Raw genomic sequence first — 23,415 nt, 5'->3', positions numbered from 1 at the left:
CTACTGTGACAAAATACACATAATTTATAATAAAATAAAGAAAAATATGGAAGAACTACTTGGGCAAAAAGTAGAACTGAATAAAAGGGTAATTTTTATTCAGAAAATTGAGAGCAAGAACAGCACTAACAAATGGGCAGATATCATAAAACATATGATAGATACGGCCCAAGCAACAGTAGCCTTGGGCTGGAAAGAGCAGGAAAAATGGAAATTAAAAATGTTTGAATATTGAGTGGACTGTATGCTCCAGGATTACATTTTTGAAAGGAGGATAAAATACACAACAGCTTGTAAGAAGAATTTGGATTCAAAATGGGGAACTCTGATAGCTAGAGTAAAAAGAAAAAGAAAATATAAAGAACTAAATCACACTCTCTTCACGATTGATTGATTGGATCGATTGATCAATTCAAATACAGTAGAGTCTCACTTATCCAAGCTAAACAGGGCGACAGAAGCTTGGATAAGCGAGTATCTTGGATAATAAGGAGGGATTAAGGAAAAGCCTATTAAACATCAAATTAGGTTATGATTTTACAAATTAAGCACCAAAACATCATGTTATACAACAAATTTGACAGAAAACATAGTTCAATACGCAGTAATGTTATGTTAAAATTACAGTATTTACGAATTTAGCACCAAAATATCACGATATATTAAAAACATTGACTACAAAAATGGCTTGGATAATCCAGAGGCTTGGATAAGCGAGGCTTGGATAAGTGAGACTCTACTGTAATACATAAATTGAAGATACAACTGTTCCCAGTGGGTGCAGGGCAAAGGGGGGGGGGGAAGAGAAAAACTGCTGGACACAAGTGGTTGATAAGGATGGAATTGGTATTGGTATTGTTAAGTAAATAAGATACATTATAGGTAAAGGTAAAGGTTTTCCCCCGACGTTAAGTCCAATCGTGACCGACTCTGGAGGTTGGTGCTCATCTCCATTTCTAAGCCGAAGAGCTGGCATTGTCCGTAGACACCTCCAAGGTCATGAGGCTGGCATGACTGCATGGAGCGCCGTTACCTTCCCGCCAGAGCGGTACCTATTGATCTACTCACATTTGCATGTTTTCGAACTGCTAGGTTGGCAGGAGCTGGGGCTAACAGCAGGCGATCATTCCGCTCCTGGGATTTGAACCTGGGACCTTTTGGTCTGCAAGTTCAGCAGCTCAGCGCTTTAACACACTGCGCCACCACCAGGGGCCCAAGATACTGAGTGAAAATGTAAGTGAAATTTCATTATTGAGATTTGTATTACTCTACGTGTGTCTACAATTAATAAAAACATTTTTAAATTGGCATGATTTCTGAGCCACATCATTCAAGAGTCCATAAAAGTTTTCCATCAGTCATTTCTATTAACTTACATTTACACTCTTAAGGTTCTACAACACAATGGGATTTCCATAAATTAATTTCCACAATACAGAAAAAACATTTGTTCACAGCCAAACAGATGCGTTTTAGACTAAATCAGACTGATCCTCTCACTTCTTAATGCAACATTCTAAGGATACTATTTTTCCAAATCATTTAGGATTTGTTCACATTCCAAATCAGATTTGTTCACTTCTCTCACACACATATACACACATTTATAGACCAAAATTTTCCTGTTCACAACTGTAGACAAAATACAAATGTTGCCCATTCAAAGTTTTTTCTGTGTTGTCTGCCGAAAAGAAAAGGTCCACAAGTTTTTTTATGCACAATGGTACTAAAGAATCAGTTTAAGTAACTGTAGATAAAGTAGCTTTCTAATTATCACAGATCTGCCAGGAAAAGCAGGAATGCATTATGTGTTAATGATTGCAACCAGGGGTCTCTACTTAGCTCTTTTGTCAGAACTACAGCAGATCCTCCCTGCAGCTTCACCATTAACATGTCTGTTTCCTGTCAGCCTACTCAGAGATAATGCCATTTATCTCAAGGCGGCACAAGACCAGTCATTAGCTTCAATAACAGTCCTCAAACAAAGGCCGGATGATGCTTTATCCAAGGTGCATAGTCTGTAGCCAAGAATTCTACTGCCTAACAACTCAGAAATTTACTTTGGAATATTAAAAGATTTTTTTCCATCCAACATAAACATTTCAGTAACCTTTTAAAGAGTCTGCTTCCTGGGAATTTTAGTAAACAGTCTTTATTATGTACAATTGGAAAAGTGGTTTATTAATTTACTAAAATTATTCTTGCGGAGATTCTCTTTCACTCCCACACTTTCCCCTGGTGGAAAATAGATACAATAATGGAAGTGCTTGCTAAATAATGAGATCTTTGAAAAACTGGCCATCATTATGTCTGCATGCTGGAGTTGATTCCTTATTATTCAACACCCACTAAGCTTTCCTTAAAAGTGGAATGAGTTGAAATATGTGAGCTTATCAGAGCATTTCTACACAATTACACGTAGAAAAAGGAAAAAATGTGAACAAATTAGTAAATTCAACCCTTGTTTTTATACTGGAAACTAGGAACAGATGGTACATTCCTGAAATCTGGTTTCTGAACACCTCTGTGCTTACAAGAGATCTTTGCTTAGCACTTTAACATACATTTCATTTACTGGACTATAAAATGCTATTTTAAAATATATATATTTATATACCATAATTAAAATTGGATTGCAGAAAAGCTTTTTACAATATGGGGAACAACCTTAACCACAAACACACCCTGACAATCCTTTCTATTCTTTTCTCTTTTTACAGGGTATTTATGAAGTTATTTAAATAGCAAAAAGTACTGGTGTTCTGTAGTATACTTCTCTGCTCCTGCACCCCAGTAATTCACAGCAACCTCATGCCTTTAAAATGCTTTGCTTTATAAATGTTCCAGGCCATTCTCTATTGTTTCAGCGTTACTTTAGCCTTGCAGAGGACTTCAATACAAAATAGGTATGGTCTGAAAGGTCACTGGGTTCACAAAGAAAGCTTCAGTCAGCCAAAGGGCAGCACCTCCTCACCTAGATCCCCAAAAGGTTGTCACACTACCAGACAGCACTAAAGAACATTAAGAACTCAAGAGTTGTGTTTATTGTTAAGCACCCAATAGTTATCAGTGTTTTCAACAGCTAAATCCCTTATGCAGCTTTCACAACAGTTTGCTGTCAAACAATGGACTTTTGTTCTTTAATTACGACCAGTGACCTTTCTGCCCCTTTCTCTCTGCCACAGTGAATAAATGTGCCTCAAATACTAGCATCTGCAAGCATTAAAATTCATCTTTATAATTCATGAAGTCAAAACAGGCTTGCTTATCTTCCCTTCCTAAATGGGAATGCCCAGAATCCCATGACTTTATAGTTAATATGAAATACATGCATAAGTGAACAATAACTAGTCACTGAATTTACAGGTGCCAAACCTTGGCAAATTAATGTAAATAAAAAGAAAAAATGAATTGTGAAGGCAACAAGGCAACTCCTTGTTGATTGATCGGAGTACAAAATCCCTACATCTGCCATGCATTTTATACACATACTATATCTGATTTAAGAAAGATACCAAGTGATTAATTACTGTGCAAATTGCTCAACTACACTTATGTATCATAGATGAAGTTAATATGGAATACTCCTCCCATCAAAACATAGAACATTGCAAAGCTCGCTTTCGGTTCCTTTTATTAGTTGATATTTGGCAATACTGAAAAAGGTCACTTTTTAACATTCTTACTCAGACGTCAGTGGTTACTAATCCACCTGTCACAGCTTGACAACCAAACCATTGCCTTTGTTGTACTTCTCTAAACATGTCATTGGTGTGCTGATTAAATGGCCTAAACAAATAGGTAACCTCAGAGAATTTAGAATTCCAAAACAAACTTTGCTTTCACACATCAGTGAAGTGGGAACTTTCAAATGATACAGAAACACAGCCACTGGGTCCCACAAGATTTAAGCAAACATGTTCTGCTTGATTTTACAGCGAAAGGATCAAGCCCAAACAGAGTTGCAGTGGATACAAAAATTAAATAGTAACACCTCTAAGTTTTCCATTGAATTGATGGGTATAGGAGACCTCAGCACAATTCTGCATCAAAATGCAAAGATTTTAAATGCTTATTATTAATCAAATTAAATGTAAAACAATTTAAAAGAATTTTAGATTAGGGTATGGGAATTTGTTTGACCACTCATTGTTGATAAATCCATGCTAAAACCAAGAAAGATGCTATTTTGTGCTAGTCGCATGATTGCATCTATTAGTAAAAAAGATTAAGTATTTGATTTTCCCAATATATCCTTTCCCCCCACTCTCAATACAAAGGAAAAAAAGCACATGCATACATAACAAAAACAAGAATTTCCATATCCTTCTTCAACAAGCTCTCACATTCATATATAGAAGTCTTGAGTGAAAGGAATTTCTCCCTGAAGTAAAAACCTGAGGGATGTTTTAGACAGTAAGCCAACACACCAGTGTGACAGACAATCGGCAGCACTGCAGGGCTCTAACAAGTAAAGCCATTAAAGTCAGTACAAGCCAAGAGCAGTGGGTGTTACTAGTAATTCAGGCTCCAGCAATACTATAAAGGCAAGGACTGCAATGAGAAGTGTTCGTCTGGCAAAAAGCTACACCAGACAGGTTTGTTCCTAGCTTACACATTACCTCATTTACATTACACTGGCTGAAATGTACTTGTTGTATATGAATTCATTCCTCATATAATTTCCTGTGTGACTGGTATGAAAAGGAACACAAAAAACTGGAGAAAACCACACCACTCTCTAATCTCTTGTTGCCATGACAGCAGCCTTTGAGATACTGAAATGTTCAGATTGCCAGCTAAACAAAATTGTTGAATGTGAACATTTGGCTGAAAGATTAAAAGGCTAAGGGGGTTACAAAAGGGCAGTACCTCCCACATTCCAGGAATCTACTGAATCCAATCAAATGGCTCTGACTCTTTAACCACAACCATTGTGAAGACTGGATTAGGGCAATTTATCTAGATAGTTAAAGCAGATTAGAGAGCTGCAATTTGAACACTATTGGCAACAAAAGCAAATGCCTACTGTACTGAGTTAATAAAAACGAGCATGACATTTTAGGGCAGTTTTCAAAACAAGCAGAAGCATTTTGCTCACCCAGAAGCCAGACACACTTTGATTTAGGAAGAAAAGCAAACTATTAAAAAACAGATGTAGAAAAGATTCACACAGACTAGTCCAGGCCACATTAGCAAGCACTAGAGGAGGGGAGCTCAGTGTTATATATTGAACAAGAACGAACGGTAATAATTTATTAAGATTTCGTAAACTGTGATTTGTCAAATGAAACATATATGTTACAGGATATAACCTTGAGTTATGAAGATGGCAGGGGTGGTATTTACTGAAGTGCTAAGTGTCAATCATGAGACAAGAAGAGACACACATCTAATAAATACTACAATCCTGCCCAACATCTTTAGCCCTTCTGTACACCTGTAAACAATTTGGTGTACTTAATGTATCACTCAGGAAGTTTCCCATTTATGACATTTTGGCCTGAGAACTGTAAAAAAGGACTAATATGAGAACAATTGTGTGAATCATGTCACAATCTATTACCCTGAGTGGGGGTTGTGAGCGGGGAGCTGTCTTTGTTTAAGCAACCTGTAGAATTAATTTGACTCTTAATTATAAGCCAACAATAGCTCCTTGGATGACAAAGAAACCTTCTGTCCTTCTGGATTCAGAACAATTGTTGCTTACATCAAACCTTGCCCCAGTGAGCAATAACAATAAGCCAAGTGAAACCAGTTCTCTCCACCTCCCTGCACAATACAAGGCCATTTATCCTCAACAGAGAACATCCTTCAGACCTTAGTGAAGAGGAAGGAGAAACACATACATATTTCACATACTCCACAAACAAGCAGTGCTCATCCAGGAACTCCCTGAGAATCTAGATAAGAGAGAGATTACTGGACAGAGGACAAAGTGTTCTCCTGTATTTGGAGACAAATGTTTTGCACATAGGTTTCAGTACAGCATGCCCTTCCTCCACCACCCTCATACCAAACAGGTTATAAAGCACATTGCATGCCCGCTGACAAAGCACTCCTTATGGTCATTTCTGAATTATGTGAGGCTGCTTGGGTTTTAGGCAAGCAACAGTGACTCCCTCCACCTCGCCCCCTCTCTCTTCTCTCTCTCACACACGCACACACCCACATCTATATGACTCCAGGAACTCACTGCAATTGCTCTGCTAACTTAAGGAGTTAGAAAAGTCAAGTATTTCTTTTATGCCTCTTTCCCACCTGGGAGGCAGAACACCACCACCATTTTAGTGGTGTGAGAAAAATACACAAACACACACACAAGATTTGCATTCCGGCCAGTAATTCTAGCAAACTCACAACTTGCAAGACAAACATGCTGATGCCAAAACTAATAAAAACTACAATGCAGGTACTTTTTTTTTTTCTTTCAAAACAGAATGTACATAAAAACCAAGACAACCTTAACTCCACAATACAAGTACATGGTTAGGTGGAAATTAACCACAAAGAAAGGAATTTGATATATTGAACAATATGTAAACATGATAAGCAAAGAACTGTAGAAAATTTATCAGACAATAAAGAAATTAATAGCAAAAAAAAACCCACATGTGTCTTACCTTGTCTGTCTTCAGTTTCTTTATTCTCCTGTGGTTCTCCTCCTCTTCCTCTTCTTTCTTTACCAAAATAGAGTTCCCCATTAACCCTGAATCCGGGACACTTTTATTCACATCCCCCACCGTGGAGGAGGCACAGTTAAAAGGGCCGTTGCTTCCAGCACAACCTCCCTTGGCCCCAAACCCATACAAGTGCCCAGAAGTCTGGCTACTGTTGTTGGGGTGTCCCTGCTGAAGGTCAAGTTGTTTGTCTTTCCGAGATTTCCCTCCATCCTTATCCCGCTTGGAGCCTCTGCTGCCTTGGGTTTTACCAGGTTTCTCCTCTTTATTTTTCCCACAAGAGGCAATTGTGTTGTTATTGTTGCTGGTGGTATTATTGCCATTTGGGCTGTTGTTCACACATTGACCCAACGTTGGATTCATGCCAGTTGCCTCGCTTGGACGCCCCTGGACTTCCTGCCTCTTGCCAGCACTGATTTCAGGAATCCCATACAAGGCAGCAGAAGGCAAAGATTTACTAGCATCCTTGGAAGTTTTACTCCTTTTCACTTTTGATTTGCTAGTTTCTTTGTGTGAAGAAATCCCCTGAGGAGCAGGGGGCTGAACAGAAGCAAATTTTAGGCCATCAGCTAAGGCTGAGGTAGAATTCACTCCACCAGAAGCTAGACCCCCACAATCCTTGGAATTGGTAGAATTATTCATCTCAAATTTCTGTCTGTCCTTCTCCAAATCAGCATCCAGATCGATTATTAAATTACCAACCCCAATTTCCCAGTCATCACCACTGTCGTAAGTATCAACTGTGTTTGGATCCACACCTTTGCCAGCAGTCGAAGTGTTCAATGACATCCTGAAGATGAGACCTCTTGAGTAAAAATCAGACGAACTTTCCTTTGGAGATGAGGGGACATTCGTTTATCTCCGTGGGGCTTTTTAAAAGTATAACTCTTCTTCCTTTCCTTCCCCAGGTATAGCTGGGTACATACCCTGAAGTCCAGATCCACCTTTTCCTGTGGGGAAGGGGGAAAAGTCGAATATTTCTTGGCTGGGTGTTACCAAAATATAGTAAAAATTAATCAGAGAGGCAAGTGAGAAAGAGAGGGACTCCATATATTAATTTTAAGAGGTCTGTTAAAATTGAAGCCTTTGATAATGAGCATCTTCCCCATCATCCAGGACCTCTCTTTAAAATGGCATATAGCAAAAAAAATAAAAATAAAAAAATAAAATATCAACCCTTTTATATAGCAGGATTTAAATCCACAAAGTTTAAAAATCCAGGCTGGGAATGTGATTCTGGATCACCTTGGCACAAAGAGACAGCTCCCCTCCCAAAATGCATTCCACAAATTTTGTAATTTTAAACCAGACCTCTTCAAGTTCTGTGACTTTTCTCTAGATTGGATTAGCTCATTGAAAGGGGGAAGAGAGGGGGCATTTACACATACACACAAAGAACCAATAAAAGTGCATTCATTTTACATTTTTTTAATTGAGGGAGGTGGGATGAACCATTTCTATTTAAAATGCACATAAGATAACATCTAAATGTGGTTTCAATGCCCTCTTAAGTCACCTACAGCTCTGTTAAATATAGCATTACTGACTGTACAGGAAACTGATTAAGACATACACTTCAAATGATGTACACCATGGTGGCCTCTAACCGCAAAGCGAGTGTATTTGACACAGCTCAGCTAAAACATCTTTTAAATAAGAAATCTGCCCTTTTCCAAGAGTTGTGTGTCCAAATATTTACATACACATTATGAACACAGCTTACCTTTAATCTTTTCCCATTTTTAAATAAGCCAGAAAATCAAGGAAAAAAATTCCTGTCCTCACTGGTCTCAGCAAGAATTCAGTGCCCCATTTCATTTTACTTAAAGAGCAAGTGATCAAGTAGTAGAAAACCAACTAACATTTCTGCCAGAGTAATCTTCGAGAGCAACATATTTCCATCCAGCATGGCACACATAGAACAAGAGAGGTTTCTTTCCTCCTCCACTTTTTTTTTTGGTCTGATTTGGCTTTTTCCTCCTTAAAATATTTTGTTCCTCACAACTCCACAGGCTGGAAGGCAGTATTTCACATTCACCACACCAGAAGCTTCCTCAAAAGCACCCAAAAAGAGACACAAAAATTTCAAAAACCAAAAAATCTTTTTGTTGGTTTGTGTGCTTGCTTGTTTGTTTTGTTTTTGTTTCCCTTTCCTTCCTGGCTTGAACAAGCACCAAAGATGAGACTGCAATTTAAAAAGCGGAGACACACATACACACAAAAAATAATAATGATGAAAATAAATGTTTGTCCCAACTTCACATCCGGTCTTCAGTTCCAGATTCTGCAGCAAGCCCTCCTTGGATCAGTAAGTAATGATCCCACGAAAGAAACCTACAGGCGTCCGGTTGTTACAAGGCTGAATGTGCTAACATCGGGGGAAATTAGTGAAAGAGGAGGAGGGGGGGCAAAGAAAGGACTGAAAATCTGGGCTGGATTTGAGTCGGGAAGTGGCATCCCCCCCCCCCTTTACTCCACACTCCTGACAGATCTGACTTCTTGAACTAACTTGAGGGGGGAATAAAAGGAGAGAGAGGGGGGGAGAGAGAGACGAGGGAGGGAATAAAGCCAGCAGGCTCTGATAAACCAGTTATCAAAACATTTGGTGGCAAGGGAGACGCGCGAGTCTCTGCTCAAAGGAAACGAGCAGCCAGTGTTATGAATTCCCACCATTTAAAGTTTAAGGCAGGGAAGGAGGAAGGCTGCTTGCTTGGGCTTCTTCAATCGCTCTATCGAGGAAAAATTGGGATTTATAAAGGGAGGAAGCCTTAGAGGGACTAAATCATGTGGTGGTTCAGTAATAAAGAGTGCCCAAAAGATAAAATGGGCGAGCTTGTTTCTCTCCCACCCCCCCCCCACCCCCCACCCCCCAAAAAACCACCCTCAAAATCACCTCAGAAAAAGACGAGGTGGGGGCTGTGCTTCAATCACTCTATCGAGGAAAGTATTGGGGATTTATAAAGGTGGGGGGAAAGCCTTAAAGGGACTAAATCATGTGGTGGTTCAGTAATGAGTGCCAAAAAATAAAAATGGGCGAGCTTGTTTCTTTCTTCCCCCGCCCCCGCCCCCGCCCCCCCCCAAAAAAAAACCCACGCTCAAAATCGCCTCAGAAATCACCTCAGAAAAAGACGGGGAAGTGGGGGTTGCTTGCTAAGGCTCCTTCAATCACTCTATCAAGGAAAAAAATTGGGGTTTATAAAGGAGGAAAGCCTTAAAGGGACTAAATCATGTGCTGGTTCAAGTAATGAGAATGCCAAAAAGGTAAAAATGGGCGAGCTTCTTTCTATTCCCCCCCTCAAAAAAACACCCTCAAAATCACCTCAGAAAAAGATGATTTCGACGCCCTCATGGGGGTGTGCTCAAAAATTAACCAAACCGTGCCAAATCGTTAAATGGGTGACCTTGTTTCTAGGACTAATGGGGGGTATTTTATGCCCCCCCAATCAAAAAAATGGGTGCCCTTGTTTCTAAGACTAAGGGTTTTTGGTTGTAAAAAAACACCTCAACCCTTTTTTTCTCCCCCCTCAAAATCTCCTCAGAAAAAAAACGCAGCTTCGCCTCTCTTGCTGTTTCCCTTTTCTTTCCCCTTCGGAGGGTTTTTAATTAGCTGGCGTTTTTTTGGAAAAGCTAAAACAGCTGTAATGAATGGTTGAGGGAGAAAAAGAGAAAGGGGGGAGGGTGTCTGTTCTCTGGAAAATGTATGTTAGGAAAGGAGAGAGAGAGAGAAAGGGGGATAAAAGAGGGGGGAAGGGCGCTTTAGCAGCAGCAGCAGCAACCAGCCCTCTCTCTCGCTCTCTAAAAGGAGCGATTTGGTTACAGTTCAAGCCTTTTCGCATCACGTGAGGCTCAAGGGCTCAATTGGTTGTCGTGAGAACAACAAAAAAATATATAAGAAAATGGGTGGGTGACAAGCGTATCAAGCAAATACTGATTTTGGCCGTTAAAAGGAAGGCAGGAGGAAAGGGAAGGAAGGAAGGGGGGAATTAAGGTCTCTTTTCTCCCTTATTTCCTTCCTTTCCTCTCCATACTTTCCTTCCTTTCCTCTCCCTCCCAAAAAAGAGCCAGCGCCTCAGGAGTTAAACATTTGGGGTTTGGAGAAAAAGGGGGGGGGAGAGTTAAAATGCAGGCTTTGCAAAGCATATGTTGCAAAAAAAAAAAAATAGGAAGAGGGGAGATAAAATAAATACAAGCGCCTTGTAACCTGTTTTTCTCTCTCTCTTTCCAATGTCTAAGAGAGGAGATGATAGGGATGTGGATTGTTTTTTGTAAGAAACCGTTTGTAAAAGGCTTTCTTTCTATTCCATTTCATGGCATTTTTGGAATCAGTCTTTCCTCTATTGGGCAGTGTTGTCAGAAGAGGAGGCAATATTGCAGGCATGGGCAAACTTGGGCCCTCCAGGTGTTTTGGACTTGAAGTCCAAAACACCTGGAAGGGCCAAGTTTGCCCATGCCTGCAATATATAATACAGATCTATTCTGCTGGGGAGAGGGTGGAGGAGTAAATAAATGCACCAAAATTAATATTTCCAGTTTCCAATTATACCTCACAACCTCTGAAGATGGATGCCTGCTATAGATGTGGGAGAAACGTCAGGAGGGAATGCTTCTGGAACATGGCCATACAGCCCGGAAAATTCACAGCAACCCAATCATAATATAATCTCCACAAAAGGTTCCAAAAATAATATTTCCAGTTTCCAAGCTACCTCACAACCTCTGAGGATGCTTGCCAAAGATGGGGGCGAAACGTCAGGAGAGAATGCTTCTGGAACATGGCCATACAGCAAGGGAAACTTACAGCAAACCAATAATAATAATAATATCCACAAAAGGTTCCCTTCCTGATTCAGTTCCTTCCCCCATTTCCTTGCACAGGGAATTAAAAAAAACATTTTAAAATGTTTTCTACCTATTTAAAGGTCTGTAATTGTCAAGTTTTATTTCCTCCACTTGGTCAGTGTCATAATAATAATAATAAAAATACCCTAAATATAAGCTTTCAAAGCACCCTCCTTCCTCCTCCCCATCTCAAGTTCATGTTAAGGATGATTTGTGGGAAAGCTGCTGCAATACTTCCTCCCTCCTCCCCTTTCCCCCCTTCAAAGAATCCTCAATATTCCTGGAGGTTTTATTCTTATTTTTCAACCCACATCCAGGTTTCCTTTCCAATCCACAAATTTCTTAACGAGTAGATCTATATATATAATCCGATGATAAGAGATAAGCGATTTTTTTCCTCTCCCCCTCTCATTAACAACACCGCAGCCGTACTTACGGTCTGTACTGAATCGAGTTGGCCTTTTTTTTCCTTCTACAACTGTGCACACAAAAAATAAAATAAAATAATAATAATCTAAAGGTCTTCCATAGGTTTTTATGGGGGATTTTTTTGGTTGTTGATTTAAAAGCGTGGATCTTTAAATATATATATATATATTTTAATATATATTAAAAATATTTAAAAACATACACACACCATAAAGCACGCCACACACACAACCCCGCTGCTGCTATTTTACTGCAGAAATCAGAACTGGAGCCAAGGGAGAAGCCAAGCACAGGCTCTGTACCTGAAAGGGACTCTTCTTTGTTCCCAGTGCCCTTTCCTCTCGAGCCAATCAGAGGCCAGCTTTTATGAAACCGGGCCCTCTGATTGGACGGCAGCTCCTCTCCTCGGCAGAGAAAGGGGGTGTGAGAAAATGCAGAGCCAGGGAGAGAGAGAGCCTTGCGTTTTGCAATTACCAGGCTGCAGCCAGTGCTCCAATAGGCAGCCTCCTGCTCCAGCAAGATACAAATCATGTTTCCCATTTCAATTACGGCATTAGGCTATACGTTTTATTTAAATTAAAGGATCGGGGGGGGGGGGGGGGGGGAGGTTGGGTCGGTGGGAAGGGAAGACGGAGGCAATATCTCTTTAAAGGGGGCTTGGAGAGACATTGCTCCCCATTCATTTTAACCTATCTTGTTTAAAAATAAACATACATTTCTCCCGATTTTGCAAAACCGCAACGAATGGCTTCCCCCTGTGTGTGTGTTTTTTTCTTTCTTCCCAAGGAGCCATTGAAAACCTCATTCATCCTCCCCCCCCCCCCCCCCCGGGGCTCATGGCTGAGTATTTGTCACAACTTGACACTGCCTCTAGATCTTTTCTGAATGCAGATCTCCGGGCGTTTTTTTTTTCTTTTTCGCATTTTACTGGCGCTGAAAGGGAGCGAGGAAGAGAGGAAAAACGACAGCTTTGCCTTCCCCCACCTGCTTAGGTTTGCAGCTTTGCTTTTCTGCCTCCCATATTCTCACTTGGTGTGCCTGGGCGGCAACAGGATTGAATAAGCCAGTTCGGTTTTATTTTCCTTTTATTATGCAAAGGACTTAACCCTTTTGTTTCCAGCTTGCAGCATGGACTGGCGCCGGCAAAGGAGCTGGAAGCGCACATACACACACAAAAAGGAAACGAATTACAGTGTAAATATACTTTGTGGTACATTTACACTGCACTGCACATTAACGCAGCTTGACATCACTTTAGCTGCCATGACTCAGTGCTGTGGGATCCTGAGAGTTGTAGTTCAGTGAGGAACCTGCGTTCTTTGGCTTTATTGTGTCAGAAGCAAATTGAGAATACAGCAACAATGTATAGGTAAAGGTAAAGGTTCCCCCCTGATATTAAGTCCCCCCCCCCCCGAGAAAGGTAGGGTAAAAATGATGTAAATAAATAAATAAAGCCCAGTCTTGTCCGAGTCTGGGGGTTGGAGCTCATCTCCATTTCCGTTGACACCTCCAAGGTCATGACTACATGGAGCGCCATTACCTTCCCGCCGGAGCGGTACCTATTGATCTACTCACATTTGCATGTTTTTGAACTGCTAGGTTGGCAGAAGATGGAGCTAACAGCAGGTGCTCACTCCGCTCCCCGGATTCAAACTTGCAATCTTTCGGTCCGCAAGTTCAGCAGCTTAGCGCTTTAACATGCTGTGCCACCGGAGGCTCCGCTATAATGTGTTTAAAAAACCCACAAAAAATAAAAACCTGGCATTGTGGTAAATTTTCTTTGACCTGGCCACTTCAAGTGTCTTTGGTGTCACTGTAAGAAGGTCCTCCATTGTGTATGCGACAGGGCACAGACTCCATTGTAGTAGGTGGTCTGTAGTTTGCTGTTCTCCACACTCTCGCATGTCGTGAACTCCACTTTGTAGCCCCATTTCTTAAGGTTAGCTCTGCATCTCATGGTGCCAGAGCGCAGTCTGTTCAGTGCCTTCCAAGTCTCCCAGCCTTCTGTGTGCCCAAGGGGGGAGTTTCTCATCTGGTATCAGCCACTGATTGAGGTTTCGGGTTTTGACCTGCCACTTTTGGACTCTCATTTGCTGAGATATTCCTGTGATTATCTCTGTAGATCTTAGGAAGTTGTTTCTTGATTTAAGTAGTTGGCATTCTGGCTGATATCCGAACAGAGGATGGGCCAGGAATGTCAATGCCTTGGTCCTTTCATTGACAATACTGTAATTCTTTAGCATGGAAACAGGGTAAAGTGTGAAACTGCATTGATTCTACAGTGTAGATGTATCCAAGACCATTCTGATTTGCTTTTCGGTCATCCCCATGCTCAAGGTTCATCTATAGAATTAACGCAGCTTGACACCACTTTAACTGCCATGGCCCAATAGAATCGTGGAAGTAGTAGTTTTACAAGGTTCTCCGCCAAAGAGTACTTGTGCCTCAGAACTCTTCAGCAGAGAAAGTCAAAGACCTTGTAAAACTTTAAATCACATTCCATAGGATTGAGCCATGGCAGTTAAAGTGGTGTCAAATTGCATCCTACAGTGTAGATCAGGCATGGGCAAACTTTGGCCCTCCAGGTGTTTTGGACTTCAATTCCCACAATTCCTAACAGCTAGTAAGCTGGCTAGGATTTCTGGGAGTTGAAATCCAAAACAACTCAAACTTTGGAGGGCCAAAGTTTGTCCATGCCTGGTGTAGATGCAATCTCAGCATGTCCTCTGAAACAACTCCATAATAATCATGTTTCTTCTATCAGGGAGTGTCCCAGATGATTGGAAATGACTCGAAAACAGAGAACTTTGACTTTGTTTTGCCACCAGTCCTCTTTCTTGGATATCTAGCCCTCTCTTGCTTCCAGATTGCCTTTAAGCACTTAAAAGATGTTGATGCCCCATATATATTAAATCCATTTTCTATTTGCAAAGCCCTACTTGCAGGAGCCTCTTTTTGTGTAAACTGGTTCAACCACACCATTTACAGTTTTGTCCCATATAGTCTATGGCAAATCCAGCAACGGTTCATCCAGCCCTGTTGAACCTGCCCCAGTAGTTTGAACCCACCATGGTTTGAGAGATCATTTAATAATCCCAATCCTTGGATCCTGCAAGGTTTCTCAAAGGCCACACATTTTAGCACAACACTGAGCCTGTGCACACTCCCCAATGGCAACCTTTGTTGAATCAGGCATGCTGTTGTTTGTTGTCTCTTTATATTGGCTCGCTTGAAAGGTTTTGTCTTTACGGCTATGGACGGTGGGAGTCAAGAATGCATTTTTGAAGGCATCTTGGAGCAGATAATAGACAATTTTCTCCCCAAATTGAAGCATGAAATTTGCCATGTTGCCGCAACAGATTTGCGTCCGACTGAGCAAAGTATGTGCATTCGTGCTTATATCAGGACATCAAGAACAGTACTTAGTGTAAAAAATTGTGTGATGAGTAAACATTAGATGAACCTCCTCCTTTCTGGAATCTGACACTTGAAAAGAAAACATTTGCTTGACTAAAGATGGTCTTTGACTGAGGCTACAGCCCTGAGCTACTTTGCATGCTCATAAATCCTATTGACTTGGAAAAAAGGCTTACAATTGTAGGCAACACCACTAAATCAAATTTCCTTTTCCCTTTAACATTATTTTTTTAAAGCACTGTCCATGTTAGGCTGCAAATACACAGGCATTGTTATATTTCCGTTGATGTTTAACTCTCATCTAGGAGTTCTTGTGTTGTTTCTGACATATAATAGCCCAAAGGCAAACATATCACAGGTTTTTCTTGGCAAGATTTGTTCAGGGGATTTGCCTTTGCTTTTCTCTGAGGCTGAGAAAGTATGATTTGCCCAAGGTCACACTATTGATTTCCATGTCTGAACAAGGATACAAAACCAAAGTCTCATCTACTCTATCATATATGGTCAGTGTAGACTCACATAACGCAGTTTAACCAAACTCCATTATATGACTCTACACTGATCATATAATGCAGTTTGAAACTGCATTGCTTAACGATGTAGATAGAGCCCTAGTCCAGTGCTCAAACTTCCACATTAGGTTGACTCGGTCAGGTAGAGAGGTAATTTAATTCCTTGGAATCACATTTTGCAAATCTCCCCAGAGCTAAACCTAGAAAGCAGACAATTGCTGACATTGTCACCTGAAGAGTTGTAAACAATGTGCCTGGATGTCATGCACCTGCTATGCAGGTGGCTTCTGTTTCAGCAGGCAAAAATAGTGATTTATTTATTTATTTATTTATTTATTTAAAACATTTATATTCTTCCCTTCTCAGCCTGAAGGGGACTCAGGGCAGAGCATAACATATATACAGCAAGAATTCCATGCCAGGACATAAAATACATATAAATATACACAAACATTAAAACATTAAAAACATTAAAATCAGTTATATCTATTTAAAATAAGCTGTTTAAACCAACTCAGACGCAGGAGGGGTATTGGGTAAACATTTTCCAAAAAAAAAAAAAAAGATGGTTGACAGCTGCTCAAAACAAATATTCCATCACCCCATATGAACATGTGTTTTCTGGCTGTGGGAATTTGGGTTCTGTAGAATTGGTTTTGCATTCACAAACTGCCCTTTGGATGTGAAGTACATATTTTATACTCTGCAACACAGGTCAGTTCCACACAGGGAAAATGTCCTTTCCGACCCGGAATGACTGTACTGCTAGTCTCATGTTTGAACCATTCTACTGTGTAAGACTTCTGCCTCTTCTTTCACTCACTCATACCCATGAAATCAAATCTCCCTAGGTACGTAAAAAAATCTTATGATGTCTGGAAGCAACTTACTACTGTTTATATATATATACACACACAGGGAGGGATATGCAAAAATGAAAGGAATTCTTCTCCCTATATGTGACTGCCCAAGGATTGCTAAAAGGTCTACTAAAAAGTCCCCTCCAGTTTATCCCTCCCAGTACAGTGTGTGGAGACATGGGAGAGGAACTTCTTAGCCATGGCAACCCAACTGTGGAATGTCCTCCCTTTGAAGGTCTGATTGGTGCCAACACTGATTTTATTTAGGTGTGAAGTAAAAACTGGGCTATTCATCAAAGTCATTGGGCCCCATGGATTTCTCCCAGATATGAATATTCATAGTTTTAATTACTGTAATCTCTTACATTTGTTTTGATTTGTTAATTAAGTAAAAACCTGGCTCTGGGATCATGTTTTGGATAATAGTACAGTGCAGTAATAGATGTGTAATATGTACATTGACCATGGAACGGCTTTAGATTACGATTTTTGTATGGTGTGATTTTAACTGAAAGTAATGTTTTAAATGTCAAAATGTATTTTTAATTTGAAAATATTTTCAACTTAAGTTTTATATGTGTTTTTAAGGCATTGAATAATTGCCATATGTAAGCCGCCTTGAGTCCCCTTCGGAGTAGAGAAAGGTGGGGTATAAATAGAGCAAATAAATAAATAAATTATATTTAATATGTTTCTAGTTTATTGAAATTACTGTTGTAAATTTTTTATCTTATTTAGAAGCAGCCCTGAGATTTTTAAATGGATAGAACTATCTTAATACATTAAAAAAATATCAGAGGGTTTCAGGAGTTTGCCTTGCACACAGTCCAAATGATACCATTGTAAATGAAGATTCATATTGAACCTAGTTCTAATCAGTCAAGAAAACCAAGGGCCAGTTGAGCCAACACTTGACTGTGGTGCATGAATTAAAGTCTCTCTCAAGTTAGGGGTCTCAGAAATGGTCCTAAATAAATATCCTTTCCCAGCCTAACATTGAAAAAGCATGAATACCCGTGTCCCTGGGCTAAAGGAGGCTTAGATCTGACATTACATGATTCCTTCCTTATTCCACTTCTTTTTTGGCTTTTTTCTGGAAGATCTGAACTAGCAGAGCAATTCTTGCTGTGTCTGCAGAGCTCTGAGATCAACTAGCAGAGGAGACTTATGCGGACTCCCTCCAGCCTTCACCTTTGATTTAGGACCAAACTCTTGAAACTGGGGAAATGGCACACGTGGATTTTTAAAAACTTATCCAGAGATCATGAGGAGAATGGTAGCAGAGAACAAGATTCATAAATAACAAAGCAATTTAGTGTCTTCCCTTGTGAAAAAAAACTTCATTGATCTAGGATGGATTCAGGGGGAAAGTGTGTAGTATATTTCTGAAATTTAAGAGAAATAATGTTTCCATGAGTGCAGTTTTAGGAAGTACTGACATGTTGTGTTCCCTTTCTTTTCACATATCCCAGCACAGTACTCAAGCTCCACAAATATAACAGGGAGCTGTTTTCACTGAACTTGAAGAGATGATCATTGTGCATTTGACCACAAAACAGATGGTTGGTAGAAGATGTTTGATTGGGAGGAGAGGTTTGGAAGTAAATTAATAAAGGAGTGGCGTAGGGCTTGTGAACTTTCAAATGTTTAAGAAACACTCCTATGAGCAGTTTACACCACCATAGTAATGCTTTCCTAGAAAAGATAAAATATTGAGAATAGATCTGTTTATAGCAGCAGTTGCAATGTAAATAAGGTCAGTTGTGTCAGCTCTTAGGAGGACCTCCCACATAGGCAGCCAGAATACACAGCTCTGTACTAACAAGAGTAAGTGCTTACAAAGTGGGTGTTTTCCAAACAAGATAAGACTACTGATTAACAAAATGCAGTTCACTGTAAACACTTTAAAAAACAGTCATAAAGTTCTGGACACTAAAACTTTCTATCATCTTGGCGGTGCTGTTTTCTGGTTTCGTTTGTGAAAACATTTTTACAAGGACTCTGTTTTAAATGATCCCTTACTGAGATTATACAGATAGAGCAGCCCTGATTCAGAATTCCAGAATTCAAAATAATGTCAGCCTCTCATATTAGAGGTTAGAGGTGCAAGACCCCATGAAAATAGGAAAACAATTAACATCTCCCTAGGAAACTCTAGGTCTTCCAGCATGACTCAATGTGCATCACAAGATCATAAAGTTGCACTGAAGGACTAGAGCAATGGTTCTCAACCTGGGGTCCCCAGATGTTTTTGGCCTACAACTCCCAGAAATCCCAGCCAGTTTACCAGCTATTAGAATTTCTGGGCATTGGCCAAAAACATCTAAGGGCCCCAGATTGAGAACTACTGGACTAGAGACTCCTAGACATACCATTTCAATCAAATCTACAGAAGTCAGACCTGCAAACGACTCAATGGCCAACTGTCCTCCAAAATCTGAAATTGTTCACGTTAGTGGCTGAGACAGTGACATCTTTGTTTTCTGATGATCCAATATATACAAACTTTGCTTCATGGACAAAATATTGAAAATATTACATATAAAAGTACCTTCTGGCTATGTATTTAAGATGTTTATGAAACAAATCCCACCTCCCAAGATATTTCATTATGAGCACATATGCAAATGCAGGTATTCCAAAAGAATGAGACTTAGGGCCCGTCCAGACAGGCCCAAAAACTGGGACCTGTCTCGATTTTAAATGACACCTCCGGCAAAACATAATTAATTTGGGACAAACCAGGGAAATTAGATACCCCACTAGATCTGGGTCTTCCTGAAAGGCTCGGGTCTAATGAGGTATTGGGCCTGTGGGGACTCACTACCGGGTAGTCCTGGGACTACCCGGGAGGAGTCCCCATTGCCATCTTGCACCCTTTGGGTTCCTGGACCCTAAAGGTGTGGGATGGCGCCTACTCCCAAGCCCCAAAATTACCCCATAAAATAAAATAAAACTTTTTTGGCTTCCATAATTTTCCTTCTCAAGCCTTTCTGGCATGAGGAAATAACAGCCAGGAGACAGGAGGGGGGGAATTATATGATAATTATAATGTAGGGCTGTCAGATCTGCTATAATGATTTCAACTGCAGCTACTCTTGATGAATTGATACCAAGATGACTTCCTTGTTGTGTCTGTTCAAGTCATTTCTGGCATATGGTTACCCAAAGACAAAAATATAAATGGTTTTTCTTGGCAAGAGTTGTTCAAAAGGGGGTTGCCTTTATCTTCTGCGTATATTGAGAGTTTCCATGGTCAAGTGGAGATTTGAATCTCTCAGTGTCATAGTCCAACACTCAGATCACCACACCACGCCAGCTTTCACCACAGTGTCCTACTTTTCTGCTTTTGTTATCATGTTATTACATGCAGTTTCAAGGCATGCCCTTCCCTCCAACAAGTGTTTCTATTATTTACTAATGCATTTTAAAAAAGGAAGTTGGGACTTTTTTTCTTTTGAAGAGGGAAAGGGCTAAATAACATATTATGCTACCATAAGTCACTGTTGGATTAAAAAAAAATTAGCTATTTTACTTATTTGGTTAATAGCCCCAATTTTTCAAACATGACCTCTGTTTAGACATGTTTTACTTACGGCTGTTTCATGTCTGCAAAATTACAGTCATTTGCACATTGTTATTATCGTGAGTGGAAGACAGATTGCATTTAAGACTGGGTGGGGGAAGGGTTATTAAGGGAATTGATCTGCTACGGTCAGCACATAAATTCAGCCTGAAGAAAATTGCTTCTGAATAGTTGGTCTTTTAGCTCGCCAAGGTCTGGTTACTGGGTGAGATTGCAAACATGCTTCTGCTTTATCTGTATTATGCAGTCTTATAATGTTACAGAAGGATAGTCTCCCGAACAAATGTTTTAGTAACCAAAACTGACATCACTCCACCCCATTACATTCTGATAATTAAGAAAATATTTAATAGAAATGTGTAGGCATTTTTTTAAAAAATAAGCCTGCTTCAATTACTGTAGATTTTGATCCATGCTGTCCTTTGAAACATGCAGTTCTCTGGATCATGTTAGCACACTTGTGTGTTTCCTGCATATTTAGCAGAAACATGTTAATAAAGCATAAATGTTTGTCTCCTCTCAGTAAGCTCAGGCCTCTTGTGGGGAAATGAAAACATAGAGCAGGTACAACTGGCATGAATGTAATAGGGTGTCTGAGCTATTGGTCTGCTTAGAGCAGCTGTTACATTGAGGAATAACAATGCTGAACTGACTCAAGTTAATTGCCACTTCTATAATAAAACATAATGATAATTAAGATCCATTGGTCATGAAAATGTTTTCCCTACTGACTAGTTATTATTATTAATCATATCAAATAATTTGTAAGTGTGCTTCTGTCCAGGAGTTCCATTCCTCCCTAACTTTATAATATTCGTTAAAATCCAGGTTTATTCTATTCTTGTGTATAGGTGAAGCATTTTTAATTGTAGATGCTTTTAACTTTGTAGTGAGTCCAATATCAATAGGAAAAGTAGGTGCATATCTATAAATATCTTCCATTCAAACCATTGGGTTTTAGAAATTAATGACCTTGGCTGAATTGTGCTATTATTATTGAGTTATGACAGCTGATTGAATAAATTTGTGTTGATTAATCAAAGTGATTATTAATTTTAAGTACATTTGTGTGTTAGCAAGAACTTAGAATTAATCAAGCAAACTGCCACTAATTTTTGTTCATGAATCGCTTACTAATGTTATATTCTACTACTGCATAAAATATCCATCCAAATACTAGTTTAGGCCATTCAGTAATTTTTTTAAAAATATATATAATAAATTATGCATGCCAAAATGAAAATTACACATAAAAATTGGCATATTTTAAAGTCTGTAAAGATGAGCTCAAATAAGAAATGGAGATATAGGAGAGGTTGAGGAAAACCAGTACCTAGAATGAAAAGACAGGATCTTCAGTATCTGGGTAGCCCCATAAAGAATGTGGAACCTAAGCAGGTTTCTAGTTGAAGGTATGACAGGTATCTTGTCATTAACAGTGATAAAGAAGAACAAAACTAAAACATAGAAGATGATGATGGTGAATGTAATAATAATAAACCCAAGTGGCAACCTTAGCACTAGAAGAATGAAAGTCTGTAGTATGTGTGATGGCTATCAGAATCGTATCACACGTGTTGTCATTTTCTAGCAAATCATTATGGTCATTGTAATTTTATTTATTCCCTTACTTATAAGAACATTTCTATCTTGCCTCCCCAGATTTTAAATACACATATAGATAAACAATTAAACAATCAATATTGTTTCAAGGATCTGGAAGATCACACTCAGAGTGTTATAGTGATAATGTGATCTATTGTTTATTCGTTCAGTCGCTTCAGACTCTTTATGATCTCATGGACCAGCCCACGCCAGAGCTCCCTGTTGGCTGTCCCCACCCCCAGCTCCTCCAAGGTCAAGCCAGTCACTTCAAGCATACCATCCATTCATCTTGCCCTTAGTTGGCCCCTCTTCCTTTTTCCTTCCATTTTCCCCAGCATTATTTTCTTCTCCAAGCTTTCCTGCCTTCTCATTATATGGCCAAAATACTTCATCTTTGCCTCTAATATCCTTCCCTCCAGTGAGCAGTCAGGCTTTATTTCCTGGAGTATCGACTGGTTGGATCTTCTCACGGTCCAAGGCACTCTCAGAAGTTTCCTCCAACACCACAGTTCAAATGCATCTATTTTCCTTTGCTCAGCCTTTCTTATGGTTCAGCTCTCACATCCATAGGTTACTACAGGGAATATCATTACCTTGACTATGCGGACCTTCGTTGCCAGTGTGATGTCTCTACTAATGCGATCTGTATCCCCTTCATAAAACAACTGGAAGCTCATAGGGCAAATTTCAGAATAATGGTGATAATCAAGTGAAACAGGTAAATCAAGCCCCTTTTGCACCAGTACCGCAGGATTTCTCTGTAGGAAAATATTTCCTTTTGTATCTACAGTTGAAAGCTCAAGAGGTACTATTTTGTCAAGGATTATTTGAAAAGAATTTAATCTGAAGTTGACTTTTATACCTCAAATGCACTGCGTTAATTAAAAAAAATTCATAGCACTTGTTTGGGACATTTCCTTAACTACTTTCTGCATTTGGGATTTCTTTATTCACAGTTTTTCATTACATGGATGTCTTATGCACCTAACCTCAGAAAATGTGGAGGGCTGACTATACTACTGTTACTACTACTATAACTAGATTTCTTTTCACCACAGTTTGAGATCCAAGGTGAGTTAGTTAAATAATTATAATATTAATATAATACTCAAAATGTAATAATAAAATAGAATGACAGTATTAACAATATTAAAATGTATATACTTAAAGGGATAAAAATAAGTACACTTTAAGACAATGCAATACTTCCTTAAAGCCTTTCTCTTAAAAACCACTAGTTTTAAAAGCCTGTTGACAGAAAAGGAATTTTTACCTGACAGTGGAATGACAGAGAAGTAGCCATTCTACCTTCCTAGGGATATCCATAACTATAAAAGGGGTGGAACTGAAAGAAGGGATTCTCCTGATGATATCAGGGTCTGAGCAGGCTCGTAAAGAGAGGTGCTTTTATCAGAAAGCCATATAGGCCTTTATGGGTCATAACCAGCACTTTTGATTTATTTTAGATGTCTTTGAAAGTTGCTGCC

At 39.5% G+C, this 23,415-nt stretch overlaps 1 protein-coding gene across 4 annotated transcripts in view; it reads right to left on the bottom strand.

Moving 5' to 3' along the window:
- Positions 1–12,178, bottom strand: part of znf608 (zinc finger protein 608) — a 183,236-nt gene extending 171,058 nt beyond the window's left edge. The window contains exons 1-2 of one of the 4 annotated variants that reach the window (XM_008114070.3): positions 12,157–12,178; positions 6,624–7,630 (exon numbers count right to left, since the gene is read on the bottom strand). In XM_008114070.3, coding sequence (XP_008112277.2) covers positions 6,624–7,469 — 846 coding nt within the window. In that variant the 5' untranslated portion in view covers positions 7,470–7,630; positions 12,157–12,178. Of the gene's footprint in view, positions 1–6,623; positions 7,631–8,403; positions 9,504–11,955; positions 12,070–12,156 lie in introns of those variants that run through there. The other 3 variants (XM_008114072.3, XM_003222980.4, XM_008114069.3) reach the window with 3 other exon arrangements.
- Between the last annotated feature and the right edge of the window lie 11,237 nt (positions 12,179–23,415).

The sequence above is a fragment of the Anolis carolinensis genome, chromosome 2, assembly GCF_035594765.1.
Source record: "Anolis carolinensis isolate JA03-04 chromosome 2, rAnoCar3.1.pri, whole genome shotgun sequence".
NCBI lineage: Eukaryota > Metazoa > Chordata > Lepidosauria > Squamata > Dactyloidae > Anolis > Anolis carolinensis.
Note: the sequence above shows the minus strand (reverse complement) of the source record. Positions and strands in the feature narration are given on the sequence as shown.